This window comes from Alternaria dauci, chromosome 4, assembly GCF_042100115.1.
Source record: "Alternaria dauci strain A2016 chromosome 4, whole genome shotgun sequence".
NCBI lineage: Eukaryota > Fungi > Ascomycota > Dothideomycetes > Pleosporales > Pleosporaceae > Alternaria > Alternaria dauci.
In genome coordinates this window covers 3,146,926-3,165,533 of record NC_091275.1, presented here as the reverse complement: position 1 = coordinate 3,165,533, position 18,608 = coordinate 3,146,926, and the positions used below count along the sequence as shown (strand labels likewise).

The 18,608-nt window shown below is 41.5% G+C and overlaps 1 protein-coding gene across 1 annotated transcript; it reads left to right on the top strand.

The window, feature by feature from the left end:
- Window positions 1-1,750: 1,750 nt before the first annotated feature.
- On the top strand, window positions 1,751-3,040 carry ACET3X_005560 (uncharacterized protein; the record flags this gene model as incomplete). The annotated part of the gene is made up of 1 exon (XM_069451778.1): window positions 1,751-3,040. One exon carries the CDS (start codon window positions 1,751-1,753, stop codon window positions 3,038-3,040), a length of 1,290 nt encoding a protein of 429 aa, XP_069307604.1.
- Window positions 3,041-18,608: the final 15,568 nt, after the last annotated feature.

Genomic DNA, 18,608 nt, shown 5'->3' with positions numbered 1-18,608 from the left:
TAAATCGACGCAGCGTAGAAGGTCGGGCCGAGCAGAGTCAATGTGCTTTGGATAATGTACGGGTTCAGGGTCCAGTTAGGAGACTCTCTGGCAGATACAGCTCGCCCAGCATAGCCAATTGCTTCGACTGATGGTTGTATAGAGTCAGCTACAGAACGTCAATAGGATCATCGAATCTGCTTACAAAGGCATCCTATGAGAAAAGGGATAAAACACCAGGTCCTCGTTACAAATATCAGCTGAATGTGACGTAGGGACACGAGTGCAAACAAAGCGATGAAAACAACAGCTGCCGCGAAGGAGGGATTGTAATGAAAGAACTCGAACTCGGTAGTGTCAGACATCATGAAGCTCTCAAAGGCACAAAGGTGAAGAGAGAGTTGAATAGATGGCCGAGCAGAGTGTGGACAAAGCACAGATACATACACCGCCGCCATGATAACATAACCGCCGTGCTCCCGTAATATCGGACCTAGAAGCAAACAAACGGGTCTGTTTCAAATTAAAAGCATCGTATAACGTACGCCCAGATGATAAGTTTACGCGTACGGTGTGTTCTGCAAAAGTAGATGCGCTAGTTGTAGATCATAGTGTTATACGCGTATAGAACCCGCTCGCCACTCTAAGTATAGTGATGTATCGACTTTCGGCAACTCCTTTTCCAATGTACGATACCCGGCATCTGGGGCGATCTATCTTGACATCGGCAACGCTGAGATGAGGTTTGACATGGGAATCCTTTCAAGCGATACTGGCAGAGATTTACTTTCTTGGTGTCGAACGACAGATGCGCTTCGTCGCTTATGTGGAATTACAACGACTCTTGATGGCCCTCAGTTGAAATCGTAAACCTTTCTTGCTATCGATAACACCTATCATGAGGATTTTTGATGAAGCCTTGAGCTCGTGCTAGACCAAAACGGCGTTGGCCAGCCTAGCATCTACCTACATGAAGATGACGACTGAAGCGGGGCCGGGAGAGTTGACAGAGATTGAATTTTGAGCACAGTCATCGGAAGCCGGCAAAACTTTCGGAATCTAATGACGCGTATCAGTGCTATAGATGCCCACCGAGTAAGTATAAAGCCTAGGGGACTCTCGCCTCAGTCTCCTCTGCACAACCATCCGCTCATTTCTTATCCTCCACCCATCCAGCAGCCCAACAGCATCATGTCAGCCAGAAAGATAACAGCGTGCTTTGCATTACTACATGCCGCTCACGGAAAACCAACATGCAAAAGCCACCCGTTAGAAGCCGGTTGGCCGAGTACAATTGACTGGGCGGCATTGAACTCTTCCACGCAGGGCGCACTGATACAGACCAACCCCGTGGCATCATCTTGCTACTCTGGAAGCCCGTTCACTTCTGCAGCCAGCTGTGATAGTGTTCAAGAGAACTGGCAATATTCAACGTTCCACGCAAACCAGCCCGAGTCAATAGGCTATCCTTACTGGGCGAACAACTCTTGCGTGCCCCCGACCGACTACGCATATGACAACAATCAACTATGCAGACTAGGAGGGCTCCCTGAATACGTCCTTAACGCCACGAGTGCTACACAAATTGCAACAGCTGCCAAGTGGGCAAGTTCGCGCAACATCCGCATAGTGATCAAAGGCACTGGCCATGATCTTAATGGCAGGTACGTTGAGAATCTACGTCTTCCCACTGGACTTATAGTGTGCTGACATGAAATCAAGATCCAGCGGAGCGTACTCGCTGTCGATTTGGACTCATCACCTCCGAACCATGGATTTCAACACCACCTGGTTGCACCCTGCGGGAAACAAGTCGGAAAACGTCGTCATCACCGGGAGCGGGAACAACTGGGGCGAGATCCTGAAGGCGGCAGCTGCTGTTGGGAGGACAGTCGTGAGCGGGCAGGATCCAACAGTCGGTCTTGGAGGGTTCATTGGTGGCGGCGGTCACGGCCCACTGTCATCCCGCTACGGGTTGGCAGCTGATCAGATCCTCCAAGCTACTGTGGTCACAACCGCAGGCAAAGTATTGGTGGCCAATGATGCGCAGAACCAGGACTTGCTATGGGCCATCCGAGGAGGCGGGCCAGGGCTGTACGGCATCGTTGTCGAGTACGTGATGCGCACGTTCCCGTTGCCCGCGTCTGTGGCTCTCAGTACCGTCTCTATAACCATGATAGACAACAGCACAGCTGACACAGTCGGGGCATCCTGGAAGGCTCTCGCGGCACTATCGAACTCCCTTCCAGACCTCATGGATGCGGGCCTTACAGGCAACGGAAACGCCATCACGAGAGACATCACTACGAACCATTCAACATCTACCCAAAGGGGCATCGAGCTGTCCATGACATTGTTTGGGTACAACATGTCGGCGGTGGCATACAAGTCTCTTCTTGAGCCTGTAAAGGCCAGCATCGTAGGATACGCAGGAAACCAATCGCTGCTGATCGAATTCTCGGAACCCACCATCCTAGCATCCTATTCTGCACTCCTCGATGTCCTGAACCCGGTCCCCAGCCATTGCGGAGATATTAGCCTGATTTCTAGTCGCCTGCTCGGTCGGTCTGAGCTGACCGAGATTCCGCTCGAGACACTGGAAGACCACCTCCGAAACGTGACAAAAACCCAAGTGACAACAGATCAGTGCAGACTAGTGTACGGACTGCAAGGCGGACCGGGTCCCAGGAATGTGGAAAAGGCAATGCGTGGCGCTCTGACGCCAGCCTGGCGCAAGGCATACATCCATCTCCTCGCCACGGGCGCAATTGTCAACACCACAAGCTCAACGCCTCAAGAGGCACTAACCGCTGCCGGTGCGTGGACAGAAGAACACAAGGAACCGGCTTGGCGCAACTGGGGTCCTGACTCGGGCTCGTACATCAACGAAGCGAACCCCTTCAACAGCAACTTTGAGTACGACTTTTATGGCGGCAACTACGAGCGTCTGCTTGAGATTAAGAAGAAATATGACCCAACTGCAAGCTTGTTTGTCCAGGCGGGCGTGGGAAGTCATCAGTGGGAGTACGACTTGAACAGCGGAAAGCTCTGTCAAAAGTAGCACCTTCATACTAGGCAAGATTTATAGCTTGTGTCGGATCTTTCGGGTAATAGAACAAGTAGACGAGGCAGCATGTCACCTAGCTATAAAAAAATAGGGTTAGCTATAACTAGTCTATAAAAGGTTAGTAGAGAATTAAGCGAGATTTATATATAAATATATTCTAAACGTATTTATATTATATTCTATCCTTTAACTATTTAGATAATAAACGTACTAGTAAAAGACGTAAGTATAATACTATTAAAAGATACTATAATAAATTTTAGTAAAGGTATATTTCTTAAATACCTAGTTTTACTATATATAGCTATATATATTTAATAATAGATAGGTTAAAGCTAAAGCCCTAAGCTTTAGGCGCTTCTAGAAAGTTATTGTAATATTAAGGAGAAGAGGAGTTTTTAAACTATAGTTTATAGCTTATATCTAGGCTTATAACTATAGTACTTAAGAATAAAGAAATATTTAAGTAACTACTTAAATTTTCTTCTCTTAACTCCTATACTTTAATATATCTAGTATATCTAGTAACTCTAGCAACTCTAGTATCTCTAACATAAAGGTTATTATATATAATATTATTATAGGTATAAAGCGCCTAGTTTTAGAGGGCCTAGTAACCCTCTTAGTAACTATAGTAGCTACTATTAAGTAGTACAGCGAGTATAAAGTTATTATTAAGATTAACCTACTTAAAAGTAACCTTAAGTATAAGTTCTAAACTTATATTTAATCACTTAGCCTATTATATAGGTTTACTAAAAAAGAATTTAACTATATACTTAGGGACCTAGCGTTTATTACTAAGGTACTCCTTATAGGCACTACTATTATGCTAGCTAGTAAAGGCATAAATAAAGCTAATAAGTTATTTACTCTTCTTTAGGATATATAAGTTATTAGTACTATAATAACTAATAAGTAGTATAGGTACTTAGAGGAGGTCCGTAATAGGGACTTTAAGGACTAGCTACTATATATTATAGATATTATTAAGGAGCTAAGATAGGTATAGGTAGTAGATAATTAATTTAATAATATAGATAGCTTAGGATATAACGTAATAGGATTTAGGTATAGAATAGTAATAAGTATAGTATAATAGCTGTAATAGCTTTAATAGCTATAGTAGCTATAGTAGTAATATATAAAGGTACTACTACTAATATATAAGCTTTATAGTTACTTAAAGGGAATAATAATTATAATTATAATAATAACTATAACTATAATTACTATAATATAATAGAGCTTCTTAATCTTTAGGTAGTATTAGTAGTAATTATAATAGTAGGGACGTTAAGGTAGTATAGGGCGTAATATAAAGGATAGATAAAGAGGTATTATAGGTAAAAAGAGACTTCTAAATATACTAGGAAACGTAATATAAAATAATACTATAGGCCCTATCCCTAAGGCCTAGGGGGGTTATCCTTTAACTATAATACTATATATACTACTACTATTACTAACTCTACTATAGTCTTTAAGATACTTTAAACTAATATAAGTATTACTAAAATATATTTTTAATATATTCTAATAATATCTTAGCTAGCCTATATATTATAAGGTAATAAGGAATTACTTCCCTTTTATATAGGTTATATAAAGGAAGACTATTAGGCGGACATAATAGATAAAAGTAGATCTAGGGCGGGGCCTAGATTACGTAAAAGGAATAGTATCCCGCTAAGACCTAGCCTTTAGGAGGCTAGTAAGGATTAGGAGGTTATAGCCCTCCTAGGCCTCCCTCTTAGAAGGGAGGGTAAGGAGGATAGGACCTATAGTAATAGGTATAAGAATATATTAGATCTTATTATTATACTTATTATAGTTAACTTAAATAGTTTATCTCTTATATAGATTATTAACTAGTTATTCTATTATTTATAGAATTAGTATTATTTATCTCTTAGTTATAATAATAACTCTTTTCTACCTAATTATTCTATACACTACCTTATAGACTACCGCTTTAGTCTACCTCGCCTTAGTATAGACTAAGCCTAGAGAAGTATAGCCTAACCCTATATAATACTTTAACTACCTTAGATATTAGTAGACTATTTAACTAATAGGATTACCTAATTAAGATTTAGTAATAGCTTATTAGGGAAACGCACGTAATAATATAGCCTAGGGTCTAGGACCCTTAACGCTAGTACGCCCTACCCTAGAAAATAATAAGATGCTAGAGGTATCTAATAATAAGGGAGAGAACCTTAACGTCGCTAAGCTTAGGAATCTTAGGTAATATATAAATGTATAGGCTTAGTAGATTACTAAGATATAGGTAATAATTAATTAGCTTATAGGGTAACTAATAATAACCCCTAACGAACAACCTATTACTATAAAGAAACCTAAGATAGCGTTACTAGAGAAATACGGCGGAGAATAAGAAAAGCTATAAGTATTTCTTACTAATATCGACCTATACTGCGAGTATAACGAGGTACTTAATAACTAAGAAAAGATCCTTATAGTAAGGATATATATAAAGGATAAGGCTTCTAATTAGATATAACTCTATATTAATAATTACTTACTAGATATAGAATATATAGAAACTAAAGAAAGAATATATACTTTATTTATAGGTTAGACTAAGTTTAAGTAAGAAATAGGATGTATCTTTAGAGAAGTAGACGCTTAAAACTAGGCTAAAAAGAAGATTACTCGCCTAAGGTAGACTACGTTAGTATTAGCGTATACGGCGGAATTTAAGTAACTGTAAGCACGGATTGATTAGAACAACGCGGCACTTCGAATAGTATTCGAAGTAGGCCTTAAAGAAAATGTTAAGGACAGCCTTATATACTACGATAAGCCTAGAATACTTTACGCTCTAATTAAGTTAGTAATACGTATTAATAATAGGCTGTAGAGATAAAATAATTAGAAGAAATACTTCTAACCTAACTTACCTAATATAAAGAGACAGCGTAGTAGATTTAATAGGGATAGCGACGCTATTATAACTAGTAAGGTATAAGAGAAGGTTAGAGATAAGAAAACCTAAGGAAGTAAAAGATATAACAGTCTCTCTAAGGAAGAACGCTAGCGGCGTTATAATAATAAAGCATGTCTCTAATGTAGGAAGATAGGACACTTCGTTAGGGATTACGAAGAAGAATAAGTTAAGTAAGTAGCTATTAAGATCTAGATAATTAGATAAGGTACGCTATACCTAGCTAGACTAGAGTTAGATAATAACCTAAGTGACTTAGACCTATACGAGGAGGTACGCTTAGAGGATAAGGAAGGCTACAAAATTATCCTAAGAGTTAAACTAGATAACGAAGTTCTTACTATAGGCTAGCTAAAGAAGACTAACTAGAAGGTTAAAGGTACTATCGTGATAGAACGATTAGCTAATAACTAGTGTTAGGTGTATAGTAATAAGATATACTACGCTAATAAATATATAATTTACAAAAGAATTATAATTACTGGCCTAAATGCTAAAGAAGTTAGGTATTAGGCGATATACTAATAACCCTACTTTAATAATCTAATAGCTAAGGTTAAGGACTAAGAAGCCCCTAAAGTAGAAGATACTAAGGATTATAAGGATTTGTATTAGTATAACTATAAGATAAATTGCGAGTTCTATAAGTAAGATAAGGAGGATTATAGGATAGACTAGGACTAGTGCTACTACCTAAACCTCTAGGTAGACGAATGTCTAGTAGATATCTGCTACCTACACGAACTAGAGAAAGTGGAGATCTACTATAGACTTCTATAGACGTAATATAGGAACGGGTGTAACTTCTATTATAAGTAGCTTAAGGAAGTATATAAGGTAGATAACTATTACTATCGTACCCTATTATTAAACATCTGCGAGGTAGTAGATTATAAGATTTACGAGGCTAAGAAGGCTTAACTAAGGAAGAGGATTACTAGGGAGGAGATACCTTACTAGAATATTTATTAGAGCTTCTATTACGACGATAGGTACTTAACGTACTACAGCTTAAAAAATAATATAGGCTACTTTCCTAAGTATAGGAAAGGTAAGTAGTTAAAAAACTAGGATACCGCTAGGGATAGGGTTACGCTAGTAAAGGCAGTCCTAAAATAACCCTTAGGAAGGTGTAGGATACTAATAGTTAGGTAAAGTAGCTACTTATAACCGTATCTATATAGGGACGAAATATCGAGGCGCTCGTAGATAGCGGGGCTGCACGAATAATAATCTTACCTAGAGTAGTAGAGAAATACGAACTACCCTACTAGGTTAAGAAGAACCTAGTATTAGTACTATTAGCTGATAAGAAACCTATAGAATATAGAAATAGTATAATATAGTGTTACAAGGTAACAAGGAATTGCTTCCCTTTCATGCAGGTCGCATGAAGGAAGACCATCGGGCGGACACGATGGACGAAAGTGGATCTAGGGCGGGGCCCAGATCACGTGAAAGGAATGGCATCCCGCCAAGACCTGGCCTCTGGGAGGCCAGTGAGGATTGGGAGGTCACGGCCCTCCTAGGCCTCCCTCTTGGAAGGGAGGGTAAGGAGGACAGGACCTATGGCAATGGGTATAAGAATGTGTTGGATCTCATTATTACACTCGTTGTGGTTAACTCAAATAGTTCATCTCTTACACAGATTGTCAACTAGTTATTCTATCGTTTATAGAATTGGTATTGTTTATCCTTTGGTTACAACGATAACTCTTTTCCACCTGATCATTCCATACGATACCTCACGGACTACCGCTTTAGTCTACCTCGCCTTAGTACGGACCGAGCCTAGAGAAGTATAGCCTAACCCCGTGTAACACTTTGACCACCTTGGATATCAGTGGACGTTTAACCAACAGGACAGCCCGATTAAGATTCAACAATGGCTCATCAGGGAAACGCGCAGAACAACAGGGCTCAGGGTCAGGGACCCTCGACGCCAGCACGCCCTACCCCAGAAAATGATGAGATGCTGGAAGCATCCGATGACGAGGGAGAGAACCCTAACGTCACCGAGCTCAGGAATCTTAGGCAACACACAACCACGCAGGCTCAGCAGATTGCTGAGATGCAGGCAATGATCAATCAGCTTGCAGGGCAACTGATGATGACCCCTAACGAACGACCCGTTGCTACAAAGAAACCCAAGATAGCGTCACCAGAGAAATACGGTGGAGAACGAGAAAAGCTACGAGTATTTCTCACCAACATCGACCTGTACTGCGAGTACAACGAGGTACCCAACGACCAGGAAAAGATCCTCATGGCCAGTACATACATGAAGGATAAGGCTTCCAATTGGATGCAACCCTATGTGGACGATTATCTGCTGGATGCAGAACACATGGGCACCAAAGAAGGAACCCGTACCTTATTCGCAAGTTGGACAGAGTTTAAGCAAGAGATGGGACGCATCTTCGGAGAAGTAGACGCTCAGAACCAGGCAGAGAAGAAGATCACTCGCCTGAGGCAGACCTCGTCAGTATCGGCATACACGGCGGAATTTAAGCAACTACAAGCACGGATCGATTGGGATGATGCGGCACTTCGAACGGTATTCGAAGCAGGCCTCAAAGAGAATGTCAAGGACGGCCTTGTACACCACGATAAGCCCGGGACGCTACACGCTCTGATCGAGCTAGCCACGCGTATCGACAACAGGTTGTGGGAACGAAACGATCAGAAGAAATACTTCCGACCCAACCTGCCCAACATGAAGAAACAGCGTGGTAGATTCGACAGGGATGGCGACGCCATCATGACCGGCAAGGTACAAGAGAAGGCCAAAGACAAGAAAACCCGAGGAGGTAAAAGACACGACGGTCTCTCCAAGGAAGAACGCCAGCGGCGTTACGACAACAAAGCATGTCTCCGATGCGGGAAGACAGGACACTTCGCTAGGGATTGCGAAGAAGAACAAGTTAAACAGGCAGCTGTCAAGATCCGGATGATCAGACAAGGCACGCCTTACCCGGCCGGGATAGAGCCGGATGACAACCTAAGCGACTTAGACCTATACGAAGAGGCACGCTTGGAGGATAAGGAAGGCTACGAAATCGTCCCAAGAGTTAAACCGGACAACGAAGTTCTCACCATGGGCCAGCCAAAGAAGACTGACTGGAAGGTCAAAGGCACCATCGTGATGGAACGATTAGCCAACAACCAGTGTTGGGTATGTGGTAACAAGACACACTACGCCGACGAATGCACGGTTCGCGAACGAATCATGATTACCGGCCCGAATGCCGAAGAAATTGGGTATCAGGCGATACACCAACAACCCTACTTCGATGATCCAATGGTTGAGGTCGAGGACCAAGAAGCCCACGAAGTAGAAGATACCAAGGATCACAAGGATTTGTGTTGGTATGACTGTAAGATAAATTGCGAGTTCCATAAGCAAGATAAGGAGGATTGCAGGACAGACCAGGACCGGTGCTGCCACCTGAACCTCTGGGCAGACGAATGTCTAGCAGACATCTGCCATCTACACGAACCAGAGAAAGTGGAGATCCACTACAGACTTCTATGGACGCAATGCAGGAACGGGTGTGACTTCCATCGCAAGCAGCTCAAGGAAGCACACAAGGTGGATGACTATTACCATCGCACCCTATCATCAAACATCTGCGAGGTAGCAGATTGTGAGATTCACGAGGCCAAGAAGGCTCAACCAAGGAAGAGGATCACCAGGGAGGAGATACCTCACCAGAACATTCATTGGAGCTTCTGTTACGACGACAGGTGCTTGACGCACTACAGCTCAAAGAATGACACAGGCTACTTTCCTAAGTACAGGAAAGGTAAGCAGTCAAAAAACTAGGATGCCGCCAGGGACAGGGTCACGCTGGTGAAGGCAGTCCTAAAACGACCCTTAGGAAGGTGCAGGATACCGATGGTCGGGTGAAGCAGCTGCTCACGACCGTATCTGTACAGGGACGAAACATCGAGGCGCTCGTAGATAGCGGGGCCGCACGAACGATGATCTCACCCAGAGTGGTGGAGAAACACGAACTACCCTACCGGGTTAAGAAGAACCCAGTATCGGTACTGTTAGCCGACGAGAAACCCATGGAATATGGAAACGGCATGATACGGATGGAAACCGAATCAACAAAGCTACGGATAGCTGGCATAGAGTGCCAAATGAATATCGACATAATGGAACTAGGAGGACTAGACATGTTGATTGGTTATGACTGGCTAGATGCCCATAACCCCGCCATCGACTGGCGAATGAAGACGATACTCAGAAGAGAACCTGTGCACAAGGTTGCTAGAGTACGCCAAAGAGTGAGCCCGAAGGACCAGAGCTCAACCCAGGACGGGAGGTTCGGCAAGATCTCGCCTCATAAGATCATGAGAATCTATGAGAAGGACCCTCAAAGAGTAGGAGTCATATGGATAAGACGAGTCGCGACCACGAAGGAAGGACCCTTACCACTAGAGATACCAAGAGAGTATCAGACCGACGAGTTTAGAGAACTCTTTGAGGAAAACGAAGCCACGGACTTGGCAGGCCATCAGGATTGGGATCACGAGATCATCCTAGATGAAGGGGCAAAGTTAAGCCCAGGACCTATGTATCCCATATCGCCCGAGCACGATGCTGAGCTAAGGGAGTACATCTAGAAGAATCTGAAGAAGGGATTTATCCGACCGGGATCAGGCCCAATGGCCTCACCCATCTTGTTCGTAAAGAAGCCTAACGGGAAGTGGCGACTATGTGTCGACTTCCGAAGGTTGAACAGCGTTACTCGGAAGAACCGATATCCCTTACCACTAATAACCGAGCTCATGGATCGACTCCAGGGAGCCAAGTGGTTTACGAAGTTCGACGTTCGGGAAGGATTTCACCGAATCAGGATCAAGGAAGGACACGAATGGATGACAGCGTTCAAAACGAAATATGGACTGTTCGAGTACACAGTAATGCCTTTTGGGTTAACGAATGCCCCGGCAACGTTTCAGTCAGTCATCAACAACGCTCTTCACGAGTACCTTGGAATCTTCGTCACAGCGTACATCGACGATGTTTTGGTATACTCTAGCGGGACGCTAGAAGAACATGTGGAACATGTCAAGAAAGTGCTCAGGAAGCTTAAGGAATACAAGCTGTACCTGCAGCCGGGGAAGTGCGAATTTCACACGAAGGAAACGGAATACCTAGGCTTCATAATATCCACAGAGGGGGTGAAGATGAACCCAAAGAAGACAGCGGCTGTACAGGAATGGCCAACGCCCAAAACAGTCAAGGACGTGCAATCCTTCCTAGGATTTGCCAACTACTACCGGAAGTTCATCAAGGATTACTCAAAGATCACAACACCTCTCTCCGAGATCACGAAGAAGGAAGTTGGTTTCAAATGGAACGAGGAACATCAGGAGGCTTTTGATCGAATCAAGCAGATATTCCTCGAGGCACCAGTACTAGAGATGTACGACCCAAAGCGAGAGACGCGAGTCGAGACCGACGCGTCAGATTATGCACTCGGAGCTGTATTGTCGCAGCAGTGCCCAGACAAAAAGTGGAGACCAGTGTTCTACCACTCAAGAAAGTTCTCTGGAGCAGAACTAAACTACGACGTTCACGATAAGGAGCTACTAGGAGTAGTCGATGCCTTTGAACAGTGGGAAGTCTATTTGCTAGGACTACCACACCAGATCGAGGTTTTTACCGATCACCAGAACTTGGCAGGTTTCATGACAACGAAGAAACTCAACCGACGACAAGTCCGATGGGCTGAGATGCTAGCTCAGTTCGACTTCAAGATAACTCACCGCGCTGGAACGCTCAACGGAGCTGCGGATGCTTTAAGCAGGAGATCCGACTTACGCGAGGAAAATCATAAGGAACCACATGACGCCATGTTCAAGAAGATGCCTGATGGCACACTACGTTACAACCAGCCGGAACTAGCTAAGATAGCTAAGGTGGCCGAGCGGGTAGAAACACTTCAGCAGCAGTGGCAGCAGAGAGCGGCCAGCTGGCAGTTCGAGCCTGACGAGAACGGCTCCGACGAACTGTTACAAGACGAGCGAGAGTACTGAGATATGATTCGAAGCGATCGAACATATGTACCCCCACACATGAGATCGAGTCTCATCAAGGAACTGCATGAGTCCCCAGAGTATGGACATGCATCGCTAGAAGAAATGGTCAGGCGACTATCAAAGGTGTTTGCGATACCACGCTTGCGAGCGAAGGTGCAGGACGTCCTAGGCAACTGTTTGGCTTGTCATCAGAACAAACCCAAGAGACATAAGCCCTATGGCCTGTTACAACCCTTACCGCCACCAACGAGACCATGGAGCAGCGTAACAATGGACTTCATAGTGAAGCTCCCGAAGTCGTTAGAACCAGGATCCGGAAGATTATGCGACACAGTCCTAGTCATCGTGTGTCGTCACACGAAAGGAGCAAAGTTTGTGCCCACGGAAGAAACCATTACGGCAGAAGAATGCGCGTATGAGGTCAGCAAGGCACTTATGTCAGAACATAGGATACCTGAAGAATTCATCACCGATCGTGATAAACTGTTCACTTCCAAGTATTGGAACACATTCCTGGCAAAGCTGGGTGTGAAGAAGAAACTATCGACTAGCTTCCACCCCGAAACAGATGGCCAGACGGAACGAACGAACCAGACACTGGAACAGTATCTGAGGATGTACGCCAACAAGCTGCAAGACAATTAGGTTGAACTCTTGCCGACAGCACAATTGGCCTACAATAGTACTAGGTCTGCGACGACTAAGTACTCACCACACTACGCGAATTACGGATATGAGCCGGTTGCTCATCGAGATCCAAAAGATATAGAGAGTATCGCAGTAGGTGCAGACGACAAAGCCCGCTTGATGCGAGGACTGCACGAAGAATTGAGCAAGAACATAGCTCATAGGAACCTCACGACAGCCAAGGCGGCTAATAAGCAAAGGATTGAGGGACCAACCTTTAAGAAGGGGGACAAAGTTTTCCTGTCACGTCAGAACTTGAAAACTAAGCGACCAAGCAAGAAACTGGACAACCTCCGAATAGGACCATTCGAGGTTCTAGAGGAAATGGGTAACGTAAACTACAAACTCCAACTCCCACCAGGCATGCGCATCCACCCTGTCTTTCACAAGAAACTCCTGGAAAGAGCACCTCCAGATGCCGAGCTAGCTACCGACATAGAGCTCGAAGACGATGAGTACGAGGTCGAAGAAATCAGGGACCTGCGGAAAATCGGTCGTCAGTGGAAATACTTGGTCAAGTGGCTAGGATGGCCAGAGAGCCAGAACACTTGGGAACCAAAAGAAAATTTGACGAACTGCAAGTCACAGGTACGTGAGTACCATCGGAAACACCCAGAGAAGGGAGGACCGGGTCCTCAAGGGAAGAAAAGAATTCAGAAAAAAGATCGAAAGAAGCGTCATCCTGCAACCAGCCCAAGTCAGTCGACAGTCCGGGTAGCGATAGTTCAGTTGGTTGAAAGTCCGTACCAGGGGCAGAGTTCCCCTCGGCTTGCTCTTTCGCGCGATCCTGAAGACTCAAAATAGCGTGATCTCGATCAGCGAATGCTCGCTCTCGCGCCTCAGTCTCTGCCACTTCCAGCCGAAGTTGAGCGACCTCGGCCTCAGCTCGAAGAAGCGCCAAGCGCTTCTCGCGCTTTTCAGCCTCAACCTTCTCCCACTCTTCCTCAGTCACAAATAAGCTACACTCAGCTTTCACCAAAATACAGCCCGCACACTACCCAGAGGCAGTGTCCACGAAACAACGAAGATTCTTCTCCTCACACCGCTTGCAACGAAAGGTCATCTCGTTCCCTTGTTGGCGGATACGGTCAGCACGAGCCTGGCGCTGTTAAGTCAAGTTCTGGGTACGGACGCGTCGAGAAGTCTGAACCTTAGGCATAGTCAGGGAAAGTGAGGAAAAGAGGAAAGAGAGGATACGACACCACCGGAGTAGCTATACCTCCACCACCGCCGCCGGACTAGGCGCGGGAAAACGATAATCCAGGGTATCGAGACGATACGCCTAAGAGAGGGGGTAATGTTACAAGGTAACAAGGAATTGCTTCCCTTTCATACAGGTCGTATGAAGGAAGACTATTAGGTGGACACGTTAGACGAAAGTAGATCTAGGGCGGGGCCCAGATCACGTGAAAGGAATAGCATCCCGCCAAGACCTAGCCTCTAGGAGGCCAGTAAGGATTAGGAGGCCACGGCCCTCCTAGGCCTCCCTCTTAGAAGGGAGGGTAAGGAGGACAGGACCTAAGGTAAGGGGTATAAGAATGTGTTAGATCTTATTATTACACTTGTTGTAGTTAACTCAAATAGTTTATCTCTTACACAGATTGTCAACTAGTTATTCTATCGTTTATAGAATTGGTATTGTTTATCCTTTGGTTACAACGATAACTCTTTTCCACCTGATTATTCTATACGATACCTCACGGACTACCGCTTTAGTCTACCTCGCCTTAGTACGGACCGAGCCTAGAGAAGTATAGCCTAACCCCGTGTAACATATAGATAGAAACCGAATTAATAAAGTTATAAATAGCTAGTATAGAGTACTAAATAAATATTAATATAATAGAGCTAAGAGGACTAAATATATTAATTAGTTATAACTAGCTAGATACTTATAACCCTACTATTAACTAGTAAATAAAGATAATACTTAGAAGAGAACTTATATATAAGGTTACTAGAGTACGCTAAAGAGTAAGCCTAAAGGACTAGAGCTTAACTTAGGATAGGAGGTTCGGTAAGATCTTACCTTATAAGATTATAAGAATCTATAAGAAGGACCCTTAAAGAGTAGGAGTTATATAGATAAGACGAGTTATAACTATAAAGGAAGGACCCTTACTATTAGAGATACTAAAAGAGTATTAAACTAATAAGTTTAGAGAACTCTTTAAGGAAAATAAAGCTATAGATTTAGTAGACTATTAGGATTAGGATTATAAGATTATCCTAGATAAAGGGGTAAAGTTAAGCCTAGGACCTATGTATCCTATATCGCCTAAGCATAATACTAAGCTAAGGGAGTACATCTAGAAGAATCTAAAGAAGGGATTTATCTAACTAGGATTAGGCCTAATAGCCTTACCTATCTTATTTATAAAGAAGCCTAACAGGAAGTAGCAACTATATGTTAACTTCTATAGGTTAAACAGCGTTACTTAGAAAAACTAATATCCCTTACTACTAATTACGGAGCTTATAGATTAACTCTAGGGAGCTAAGTAGTTTACAAAGTTTAATGTTTAGGAAGGATTTTACTAAATTAGGATTAAGGAAGGACACGAATAGAGAACAGCGTTTAAGATAAAATATAGACTGTTTAAGTATATAGTAATACCTTTTAGGTTAATAAATGCCCTAGTAACGTTTTAGTTAGTTATTAATAACGCGCTCTATAAATACCTTAGAATCTTCGTTATAGCGTATATTAACGATGTACTAGTATATACTAGCGGAATGCTAGAAGAATATATAGAGTATATTAAGAAAGTGCTAAGGAAGCTTAAGGAATATAAGCTGTACCTATAGCTAGGGAAGTGTAAATTCTATATAAAGGAAACAGAATACCTAGGCTTTATTATATCTATAGAGGGAGTAAAGATAAACCTAAAGAAGATAGCGGCTGTATAGGAGTGGCTAACGCCCAAAATAGTCAAGGATATGCAATCCTTCCTAGGATTTGCTAACTACTACTAGAAGTTTATTAAGGATTACTTAAAGATTACGATACCCCTCTCTAAGATTATAAAGAAGGAAATTAGTTTTAAATAGAACGAGGAATATTAGGAGGCTTTTAATCGAATTAAGTAGATATTCCTTAAGGCACCTATACTAGAAATATATAACCTAAAACGAGAAACGCGAGTTAAGACTAATACGTTAGATTACGTACTTAGAGCTATATTATTATAGTAGTACCTAGATAAGAAGTAGAGACTAGTGTTCTACTACTTAAGGAAGTTCTCTAGAGTAGAACTTAATTATAATGTTTACGATAAGGAGCTACTAGGAGTAGTTAATTCCTTTAAATAGTAGGAAGTCTATTTACTAGGACTACTATACTAGATTAAGGTTTTTACTAATTACTAGAACTTGGTAGGTTTTATAATAACAAAGACACTTAATAGACGATAAGTCTAATAGGCTAAGATATTAGCTTAGTTTAACTTTAAGATAACTTACCGCGCTAGAACGCTTAATAGAGTAGCGGATGCTCTAAGTAGGAGATTCGACTTATGTAAAGAGAGTTATAAAGAACTATATAACGCTATATTTAGAAAGATACTAGATAGTATACTATATTATAACTAGCTAGAACTAGCTAAGATAGCTAAGGTGGCTAAGTAGGTAGAAACACTTTAGTAGTAGTAGTAGTAGAGAGCGGCTAGCTAGTAGTTCGAGCCTAACGAGAACAGCTCTAACAAACTATTACAAGATAAGCGAGAGTACTAAGATATAATTTAAGGTAATTAAATATATATACCTCTATATATAAGATTAAGTCTTATTAAGGAACTATATAAGTCCCTAAAGTATAGATATATATTACTAGAAGAAATAGTTAGGCGACTATTAAAGGTGTTTATAATACTACGCTTATAAGTAAAGGTATAAGATATCCTAGGTAACTATTTAGCTTATTACTAGAATAAGCCTAAGAGATATAAGCCTTATAGTCTATTATAACCCTTACTACTACTAATAAGACTATAGAGTAGCGTAATAATAGACTTTATAGTAAAGCTCCTAAAATTGTTAGAACTAGGATCTAGAAGATTGTGCGATATAACCCTAGTTATTATATACTAATATACGAAAGGAGTAAAGTTTATACCTATAGAAGAAACTATTATAGTAGAAGAATATATATATAAGGTTAGTAAGGCACTAATATTAGAGTATAGGATACCTAAAGAGTTTATTACTAACTATAATAAACTATTTACTTCTAAGTATTAGGATATATTCCTAGTAAAGTTAGGTGTAAAGAAGAAGCTATTAACTAGCTTCTACCCTAAAATAGATAGCTAGATAGAAAGAACGAACTAGATACTAGAATAGTATCTAAGGATATACACTAATAAGCTATAAGATAACTAGGTTAAACTCTTACTAACAGTATAATTAGCCTATAACAGCACTAGGTCTATAACGATAAAGTACTTACTATACTACGCGAACTACAGATATAAGCTAGTCGCTTATTAAGATCTAAAGGATATAGAAAGTATTATAGTAGGCGCAGATAATAAAGCCTACTTAATGCGAGAGCTATATAATAAATTAAGTAAGAATATAGCTTATAGGAACCTTATAACAGCTAAGGCGGCTAATAAGTAAAGGATTAAGGGACTAACCTTTAAGAAGGGGGATAAAGTTTTCCTATTATAACAGAACTTAAAAACTAAGTAACTAAGTAAGAAACTAGATAACCTCTAAGTAGGACTATTTAAGGTTCTAGAGGAAATAGGTAAAGTAAACTATAAACTCTAACTCCTACTAGGTATACATATCTACCCTGTCTTTTATAAGAAACTCCTAGAAAGAGTACCTCTAGATACTAAGCTAGCTACTAATATAGAGCTTAAAGACGACGAGTATAAGGTTAAGGAAATTAAGGACCTATAGAAAATTAGTTATTAGTAGAAATACTTAGTTAAGTGGCTAGGATAGCTAGAGAGCTAGAATACTTAGGAACTAAAGGAAAATTTAATAAACTATAAGTTATAGGTATGTAAGTACTATTAGAAATACCTAGAGAAGAGAGGACTAGATCCTTAAGGGAAGAAAGGAATTTAGAAAAAGGATTAAAAGAAGTGTTACCCTATAACTAGCCTAAGTTAGTTAATAGTCTAGGTAGTAATAGTTTAGTTAGCTAAAAGTCTATACTAAGGGTAGAGTTCCCCTTAGCTTACTCTTTCGCGTAATCCTAAAGACTTAAAATAGCGTAATCTTAATTAGTAAATACTTACTCTTATGCCTTAGTCTCTACTACTTCTAGCTAAAGTTAAGTAACCTTAGCCTTAGCTTAAAGAAGTACTAAGCGCTTCTTACACTTTTTAGCCTTAACCTTCTCCTACTCTTCCTTAGTTATAAATAAACTACACTTAGCTTTTACTAAAATATAACTAGTACACTGCCTAGACGCAGTATCTATAAAATAACGGAGATTCTTCTCCTTACAGCGCTTATAATAAAACGTTATCTCGTTCCCTTATTAGTAGATATAGTTAGCATAAGCCTAGCGCTATTAAGTTAAGTTCTAGGCACAGACGCGTTAAGAAGTCTAAACCTTAGGTATAGTTAGGGAAAGTAAGGAAAGGAGGAAAGAGAGGATATAACACTACTAGAGTAGCTATACCTCTACTACTGCTACTAGACTAGGCGTAGGAAAATAATAATCTAGGGTATTAAGATAATACGCCTAAGAGGGGGGGTAATATTATAAGGTAATAAGGAATTACTTCCCTTTTATATAGGTTATATAAAGGAAGACTATTAGGCGGATATAATAGATAAAAGTAGATCTAGGGCGGGGCCTAGATTACGTAAAAGGAATAGTATCCC